Genomic DNA, 9,702 nt, shown 5'->3' with positions numbered 1-9,702 from the left:
TCAAATAATTTAAACTATTATAATATCACTAAAATGTATAAAACATCAGTCACCTTACTTAGAAGCTACACAAATAAATAATTCAATAATATCGCTAAAATACTTGCATAATATAAATTGACTATGATTTAATTTTATTACAAAATATATTTCATTTTTTTTTGTCAAACGTGCAAAATTTATACACAGATTCTATGATACACATACAGATTTTATTTTAATTATAAACTCAAAACAAATATACACTATATCGAACAAATTGATCATTAAATTTATAAAAAGATTCAAAGATTTTATGAGTCAAAATAAACTTTTATCAAAGACTAGACCATTTGTAATAATATTTTACAATAAGAATGTAAATAATATAATTCTATTACATCCTTCCTCCTCCAAACCTTGTAATTCAAAAGAAGACAAAGGTTTTTAATGTTTTTGAGATAAACAGTTAATTCGAACATCACACAAAAAGAACTCAACTATAATAGCAAGCCGATTAGAAAATATTCTTGAGTTTAAAACCGTATTTATTATCAAATTTACAATTAAAGCGTTTTCGTTACTATTGAAAAATTATATATGGTTAAGCATAAAGAATTGCAGTAAAACAATTTTTAAACAACTTAAGGTGTACATGCTGACAGTTACATATTGTAATTTTTTTTAACACAATCACTGCACTGATCTGCCACTGTTTGAAATCATTTAAATCTAACGCATTACGTATGCTGATTTTTGAAGTGAAAATTTATTTAGCATCGTTGTGATTTGAAAGTCGATGAAACGAAAAAGCGACAGTAAAAAGAGACAGACACATAAATTCTATGATTTAACGTGGGAGAAAATGAGATAGAAAACATTTCTATCTCTAAAATTTTTTTTTTTCTAAAATTAGTGTATCTATCTCTTTGTGCTCGCCCAATTGCCACTCTCTCAAACACAAAAAAAGGTTCTCTTTGTGATCTTCTTCGTACCTAATATTCGTACTTAATACGTTCTGAATACATCTATGTAAAATATACGAATAAAATGTAAAATAATTATCAAACTTTGCATCACTATGATCATTACTAAAACGTCCAATAATTATCATTTTCCCGAAATTTTACATTCGTCTCATTATCTTGAAGCCAAAATTTTTGAAGGTTTTACTTAAACCACGTGTGAATGTTGTTGTGATGTGAATGTTTTTATTTTTTGTCAAAATTAATCCTTTGTCTGTATAAAAAACTAACAAAATGGTAGACAATCAATTATTTATTTAACTATCTTCTATCTATCTATTTATATAAAAATGAATTGCTGTTCGTTAGTCTCGCTAAAACTCGAGAACGGCTGGACCGATTTGTCTACTTTTGGTCTTGAATTATTTGTGTAAGTCCAGAGAAGGTTTAAAAGGTACATAAATATGAAAATGCTCGGAATTAAATAAAAATACCAATTTTGTTTTTCCTTTGATGTGTCCTCGTCGGACAAATTCCTTTTGTTTGTTTTAAGTTTATTTTATACAAGACTTTATGTATTTTATTTATCGATTGAGGCACTACGAAGTCTGCCGGGTCAGCTAGTACTAATATATAATATATAAATCTACAGTGGTTTTTACGGATGTTCCTGAACTACTGAACCATGCATCCGATTGACTTAAAACTTGGTATCCATGTAGAAAATACACGTTATTAATGGATAGGCTAATATTTATATGAGTGTTGGACTCCCTACACCAGTTGCGGGGGCGTTAATGATTTGAATCTTTGTGTGGGTGAGAAATGATAACGTTAATTTTAAATGCCTAGCAAAGCGGACGGGTACAGATAATATGTTTATGTTTAGAGGTTTTTTAATTTCTTCGTGTGATAGCTGCAACAGTTGAAAACTTTTCACAGTCAAAGTTGGCACTTAGAGTAAGGTTCCTGGCTTCTATCCACGTACAATAGATGAGGAGCGAGTCGTCAAAGAACCGGTGCATTTCATATTTCATTCATCATTAGGTTGGGCGCAAAGACGTGCCATTAATTATTCGATTTCATTTAGACTTTCAATTCGAATGAAAATCGGTCAACCTTGATTATTTTTCATCAAAAACTTAACAAAATTGATAGTTATCAAAAAAATACCTACTTTAACTTCGATATATGCAATCCCTTAAAACTAATATCGCATTGTTTGTAATTTTTTTATAGTTTTCTTAATAAAAATAAATGTTATTCTTACATTGTAAATAGCTACAGTAATATTATACTAGAAAGCAATACAATTTACTTGTGTATAGTAATAATATTGAAAGCTACAATGAGATGATATTATATATATATATCAGCCTTTAGAGATAGATTTATATGCCGAAGACAATAGAGAACGTGGCAGGCGATTCAAACATAGACTACAGCAGGGTTATTCATCACCATACAAAATTAGGTTGCCACATTTGAACACAAAAAAAAACAAAGGGCACTTTCATAATTACATCAATGCTGGAGTCTACATTACCGAACATTAAAATCATAATAATAATGATGATTCCTTTAAATACCTCTCGGTATATGTCATTATATATTGATGTTTAATAATTACATGGTGTCTAAAGTGTCGACTGCTTCCATTAACGTGGGCACGGAATCCACCTTCATTCCTCGTTTGCGAAGGTCATTTAGTTCTTCAACTAACTTCGATTTATCTCTACCAAGTGTTTCCCTGGAATAAAGGAAAGGAAAGCTTTTTAATAATGTTGGTAAAATGCTCATTACTGTACTGTTAGCCTATTTAATACTATATACTACATTAACACTAAGTTACTAAAATACTTTCAAATCATACAATTATAATGTGTTTACGATTATTGTTTTCTATGTAAAAATTCAGTTAAGTTAATGATAATGCAGTGACATTGATATTGAACAATACATTTACAATTAAATCACGACATATAATATGATATCATAATAAACAATATTTAAATATATGGCAAACTAAGTAGGTACATATTTCCAATTATTAAAAGGGAGTAAAAGTCGAAAAACTACTTTTGTTACATACTGTAACAATGGCTATTATCTATATTCACTCATTAGTTTTACTGACAATAACTGTCATGTTCAGGAAGTACCTATTTCGTAAATCCAAATCGAAGTCAATCAAGTCAAGTAGTTCTGAGTCACGCTAGAATCTCGACTGTGGACATCAGTTGACAGTTTTAATTAAATACATTTTCTACAATTATAAAACTGGTGCTATTATTGTACGAATAGATTTTTCCTAGTTCCCAAAAATTTATCTAGCAAGAAGCTTAAATCAAACAAATTCAAATTAACACAATATAAAAATTTTGGCTTGTCTATCTAGAATAATCTAGATCATGGGTGGGCAAATATTTTGATAGTCGGGCCACATTGCAGATGAAAATTTGACCTCGGGCCAAACAGTTTTTTTTGTCTAATTTTAAGTATAGTTTTTGCTAAGGATGTCAATTAATGAATTTTAAAACCAACATTTTTGAATCAAAATATTTATTTATCAAGTCATATGAATAAAAAAATTGAAAAGAAAATTTATGATAGACAAAAACTAATATTTGTGTTTTTAATAATACAATGCTTCACAGGCCAGAGAAAATTCTACCGCGGGCCGCCATTTGCCCAGGCCTGATCTAGATAGTAATTGCGATAATAGACAATCTTTTTGTGAATGATATCATGAAAATTTTGAGAAAATTCATAGAAAATTGGGAAATCTTATGTTGTAGATTTTTTTTTATTGCTTAGATGAGTAGACGAGCTCACAGCCTACTTGGTGTTAAGTGGTTACTGGAGCCCATAGACATCTACAAAAATCACTTAACACCAGGTGGGCCGTGAGCTCGTCCACCCATCTAAGCAATAAACAAAAAAGAAAATATTTAGCAGGTACAATTCAAGTCTCACCAAATGTTTATGCAAGTGTGAAGCAATGGTATGTATATCAGGAGTAAATCAGAATCACTGACTGCTTGGTATCTTCGTAATGCAAGCTGTGCCCACCGTTCCACTGGCCCTGCTAATGTACCATCACTAGCTCCAGCACATGCCACAATCCGACAAAGAGCACAAAGCACCACCCTTGATCTGTCTGTATAAACCTGAAACACATAGTTTGAAACAGACTTTATACAATTTAAGGTTTATTATAAATATGCTCAATCTGATTTAGGAATGTAGTTAATCTGAAATTGATACACCTGTTTTTTATAAACAGAACAAAACTGTAAACAACAATTAACTAATGAGTAACTAAAGAGTAACTAATAAGCTCCACAATGTCCACAAATTATATGAAAAGTACATAAATGATACAGATAATTATAAATATACTATTGTTACATGAATATAATTTAATTTCTCATGATTTAAAAATCTGTACAGTAAAAATTATCACTTTTTTAGTATTTGGCAACTACTCATAGACTAGTGTAAATATTGCAACCTATATAGTTCCAAAAGATTAAGCTTTACTTAAGTAACATAAAAAATTCCTTTGAACTTGAATTCAATTTCTAAATTGTAGAAGTAAGCTATGTAAGCTAATACATGATACTAATTATTTCAAACAAAATTAAATAAAAATAAAAATATTAATAAATGTACAATAGTTTCAATGAAATTATGAATAGCTTGACGGCAAAATCAGGTTGTTTGCCTAGTGGGTGGTAGTACTGTACCATCAGATACTGACTTCTGTACAGTCCAGTCCAGTCCAGGTTCCTGATTTAATTCACAATGACAGTCAATATTTCTCTAGTTATTTGATTTTTCGTACACTTGTTTGTGTTCCATATGTGTACCCATAATATAGAAGAAAATATTGTTTTTTAATGAAAGAAAAGCATGCAAAAAAATGATTACCTTATTTAATAATTTGAAACTTGTTTCTAGAATGGACAGTGCCTGGTCAAATTTACCCTCATTAATTAGTCTCTTTGCTTCACTCAATTCCACATCCTGGAAGAATGTGATTGCTGCTGGACAATCTCGGAGTCTTGAGTCATTGCTCATTAAATCCAACAGTGATTCAAATGCTGCACAACGAGTAGATATTAAATTGGCATCAAAGTTGCCTACTACAGTCTGAAAAGAAGTTAAAATAAAAATTATACAATTCTACTTTTTTTTACATTATAAAACTTAGCAGAGATTCAGTGATCTTGGTATATCTATACCTTTATATTTTTCATAACACACCCTATGCTAGTTAATAAAAAACAATCTCTGAAAAGTATTGAAACTGTAATAACTGTAAGCTTTTGAAATATTATTATAATTTAATACTGCTTGCTTAGTTACCAGAGCCCATAGACATCAACAATGCAGTACAACAGCCTTCCTACCCTTATTATTAAACCACATTACTGATTCACACAAAAGAAGCAGGTTGGTGGACCTGCAGGATCACAAGACCCCCAACCACCAGTAAAACTTATCAACTATAATTGTACGTATTTATTGCTAATTAATCATTCAGTGAACTTCCTTATCATGTGACATTTACACAATGTGATTGCAATTACAATGCTTTGTTTCATCCTTGATTGCAATATTTATCAAAACTATGTATTTTGCCATCAGGATTTTAAAATGTCTCCTTTAACACTTTAAGCAAATTGTATGTAGGCAATTGGCATCACAATGAATCATTTTCCAAATAAATAAAATGAATCATGATTTATGTAAGCCCCGAACCTAAAAAAACCATACCTAGCCTTGTTTATGGTAAATTTACACTTTGTAAGGACGCCGAATATTCTTGGTTTAGTTTAATGCTATTGTGATTCACGTGTTGTTTCATTTTGATGAGATCATTACGCAAACACGCCTCTTTTTCGGATGATTTTCAATTTCATGAGACGCATTACTTAAAGAGAATACGGTAATATTTAATTACAACACAGTATTAGAACCAAATAAACAATCTACCTTTCTCGGAAATGATAAATTATTAAGCAGCGTGGGTTGTTCCTTTTTTAAACCATTATATAGATCCAAAAAATGGGTGTATCTTCTTTCAACGTTCGCAGGATCTTGATCAGCCAAATCCGTTTCTCGATTCACCTGTACCATGTAGGCTACAAATTTCTTCTCGGTCTCAGAACTATCCACTGTCCGTGACGAAATAATTTTAAATCGCAACATTTTTAATCTTTTGTTACATTAATAATAGAAAATATATGCGTTTATATACAACGACACTTTAAGCAAAACAAAACAATGATAAATGAAAACAACAAAATGTTGCGCTAGTTAGGTAGCAATTGTTCAATTCGATTTCTAACTCGAGCTACGCGTAGTTCGAGTAATCTCGAATCGGTTTTTCGATAATTCATGCTTGAGTTCACTGACAATGAACGATTTATACATTTTATACTTAGTAAGATTATATTTAGTAAGCGAAAGCATTATAGCTCGTCTCGGCATTTTATATTCCCGTAAATGTATCAACCAAATGACAGGGACGATGATATTAAGTCCGCCATATTAAGGCATAATAATATTCTCTGACCCATGAGCACCTGCGTCAACTGGAAGGTTGGAAGTCCACGGTCGTGGTTCACCCTATCCTCGAGGATCGCATCCTCTCGATAGCCAGCAGTACGGCTGACGAGTAGTGACCAGTTCGCTAAACTCTGAGACCACGTCGCAGCGAAGCGCTTGTCTATGGTAAGCTTTTGTTAGTTTCTCCTATTAATATTGGTTAAAATAAAATAAAATAGTTCCACAATAAAATAATACCAGGGCCTGAACTACATTTTAATCTTACCTGCTAAGTTAAGTAGGTCTGTAATGAAAACGGAGGGTTATATTAAATATAAATTTAAAAAAGTATTTTCTCCTATTAATATTGGTTAAAATAAAATAAAATAGTTCCACAATAAAATAATACCAGGGCCTGAACTACATTTTAATCTTACCTGCTAAGTTAAGTAGGTCTGTAATGAAAACGGAGGGTTATATTAAATATAAATTTAAAAAAGGAATATACTAACTCATAGGAGTGGCTTGGTTGTGTTTGGCTGGCATTGCTGATTTCCATAAGCGGTGGTGACTTTATAATAAATTATTATATCATTAGGCCGGTCAATCCAAAACTACGTTTATTTCAAATCGAATCAACTCGAGTCGTGTTTTTCCTTTGCTAGCACAACTCTAAGCTGAGTCATTTCTTTGAAGGCTCTGTAAATTTGGCCCCCTTTTTTTTATTTACGGATTTTTTAATTTTTAATTATTTGTTCGTCGTTTGTTCGTTAATGTCCGAATATAAAAATTATTTGTTCGTCTTTTGTTTATTTATAATTAATTAAACAAATGATCACCGTTAAGTGGGCCCCCCTTACTAGATATCTTTATTTTTATCGCTTAGATTAATTCATTTTGATCAATTATCGTTTGTTCGATGACTATTAGTGATTTTTCGATCATAAAAACAATTAAATTCCCAATTATTAATTATTTTATATTAATGTAATACCGAAATACTTCATGAGATGGCGTTACAAAAAATCCCTTCCCAAAACTATAAAACCGTTGTGATTATCTACTGAATAAATCGTTCCGATATCGAGTCGAGGGAACGCGTTCCCGGCCCCGTCACGTCACAGCCGGAGTCCCACAAGGCTCCGCCCTCTCCCCGTTACTATTTAGTTTGTATATCATTGATATACCCCGGTCTCCGGAGACCCATCTGGCGCTCTTCGCCGATGACACCGCCATCTACTACTCGTGTAGGAAGAAGGCGTTGCTTCATCGACGACTTCAGACCGCAGCCACCACCACGGGACAGTGGTTCCGGAAGTTGCGCATCGACATCAACCCCACGAAAAGCACAGCGGTGCTCTTCAAAAGGGGTCGCCCTCCGAACACCACGCTGAGCATCCCCCTCCCGACTAGGCGCGTCAACACCTCCGCCCCCGCCATTCGCCCAATCACGATGTTCGACCAGCCCATACCGTGGGCCCCGAAGGTCAAATATTTAGGCGTCACCCTCGACAGTAGGATGACATTCCACCCTCACATCAAGACGGTACGCGACCGTGCCGCCTTCATTCTAGGACGTCTCTACCCGATGATATGTAGGCGAAATAAAATGTCCCTTAGAAATAAGGTGACACTCTACAAAACTTGCATACGCCCCGTCATGACCTATGCAAGTGTAGTGTTCGCTCACGCGGCCCGCATACACTTAAAATCATTTCAAATCATTCAATCCCGTTTTTGCAGGATAGCCGTCGGAGCCCCGTGGTTCGTCAGGAACGTCGACCTCCATGACGACCTGGACTTAGAGTCCATCAGTAAGTATCTTCAGTCGGCGTCCATGCGCCACTTCGACAAAGCGGCACGACACGAGAACCCTCTCATCGTGGCCACCGGTAACTACATTCCCGATCCTGCGGACAGAATGGAAAGCAGTCGACGTCGCCCAAAACACGTCATCTCGGATCCTCCCGATCCACTAACGGTGCTTTTAGGTACTTCAAGCACCGGTCACCGGTCTCGTCGAACCCGTCGCTTGCGACGAAGGGCTCGACGAGTAAATTAACTCTCAGACACAGCCCACTGAGTTTCTCGCCGGATCTTCTCAGTGGGTCGCGTTTCCGATCCGGTGGTAGATTCTGCGAAGCACGGCTCTTGCTAGGGTTCGTGTTAGCAACATCGTCAGGTTTGAGCCCCGTGAGCTCACCTACTAAAGTTAGGGTTACGCTGACATAGCCGCTAGGGCTAGCTTAGGTAGGAAAAAAAAAACTGAATAAATAATATTTATTCGTAGGTGATTGTTTAAGATGTTATGAATATTTCAGTTTTGATTTCATCAAAATAACTTGAACTTTACTACTGAATTCCGAAAAAAATTCTAATTAAGGCTGAGTTAAGTTCAGCTTTTTATTTAAGCCTCTTACTTTATTTTAATTTTAAAATCTGAAATATTTAAGAACAGCGTCATCTACCGTTTACGTTTGAAACATAATTTAATTCGATTTAAATTTGTAAAAGTTGATGTTGATTTTTATTACACTAATTAATTGAGCGTTTCATTAGCTTTTAAGCTGAGTGACTATTTATAATTTATTTTTATTCTATTGTCTATTTTTGTTAAGTAATAAATGAGCAAAAAATAATACTTAACAAAAAGATATGAAATCCGAACAAAAACAGTTTCACTGTAAAAAATTGCGCCAAGTCCACGGTTTCTTGGTATTTTCTTGTATTTCACATCTTTTTGTAGAGAATGAAAGTTATTGAAGTCTTATTTTTTTTGTAAAGTGCAAATGTTATTGAGATGAGTTTTATAAACGTTAAAAACAAAAGGAAGAAAACTTTTTATTTTTTTAATCACCGATGATAAAAGTTGACTACCTATCTACCTAACAAAAAAGCTCGTAAAAAAAACATGGTCGAAGGGCAGTCAAGCTCTACAGACTAGGTATACTTACCGAAGCCTGGATTAGCTCGCAGATAATGCAATGTGTATCGTGTGATATCGCTCAACTTTTACTTTTGGGCAAAACCAGCCGCAATAAAGACTGCCAATAAAAAATAGGAAAAAATAGCCGGAAACCATCAAGAGAAAAGGTGTGGTTTGTCACCTGTTTAATGTAAATCTTTATCCGCTTCAACTTAAATACAAATAAAGTCGATTTGCAATCTTTTCGAATGATTATTGTTAAAAACTACTGTCAGT

At 33.6% G+C, this 9,702-nt stretch overlaps 1 protein-coding gene across 2 annotated transcripts; it reads right to left on the bottom strand.

Moving 5' to 3' along the window:
• Snx21 (Sorting nexin 21) lies at nt 1-6,635 on the bottom strand. 2 transcript variants are annotated; one of them, XM_028181547.2, is made up of 4 exons: nt 5,946-6,635; nt 4,878-5,099; nt 3,921-4,114; nt 1-2,694 (listed from the first exon to the last, which is right to left on the bottom strand). In XM_028181547.2, exons 1-4 carry the CDS (start codon nt 6,159-6,161, stop codon nt 2,571-2,573), a joined length of 756 nt encoding a protein of 251 aa, XP_028037348.2. In that variant the 5' UTR covers nt 6,162-6,635; the 3' UTR covers nt 1-2,570. The 2 variants fall into 2 exon arrangements, with proteins under 2 accessions (XP_028037348.2, XP_089596494.1); XM_089740368.1 differs by lacking the exon at nt 5,946-6,635 and adding an exon at nt 5,192-5,302.
• Nucleotides 6,636-9,702: the final 3,067 nt, after the last annotated feature.

The sequence above is a fragment of the Bombyx mandarina genome, chromosome 04, assembly GCF_030267445.1.
Source record: "Bombyx mandarina strain Sakado chromosome 04, ASM3026744v2".
Taxonomy (NCBI): Eukaryota; Metazoa; Arthropoda; class Insecta; order Lepidoptera; family Bombycidae; genus Bombyx; species Bombyx mandarina.
The sequence above is the reverse complement of the archived record's forward strand: the minus strand, read 5'-3'. Positions and strand labels throughout refer to the sequence as shown.

Bases quoted from the DNA above. Each gene is read 5' to 3' on its own strand.
- Snx21 (XM_028181547.2), bottom strand. From the start codon at position 6,161: ATGTTGCGATTTAAAATTATTTCGTCACGGACAGTGGATAGTTCTGAG. The intron at 4,115-4,877 runs GTAATCATTTTT...TATGTGTTTCAG, and splicing joins GTTTCAAATTATTAAATAAG to GTTTATACAGACAGATCAAG. The intron at 2,695-3,920 runs GTGAGACTTGAA...CCTTTATTCCAG, and splicing joins CACACTTGCATAAACATTTG to GGAAACACTTGGTAGAGATA.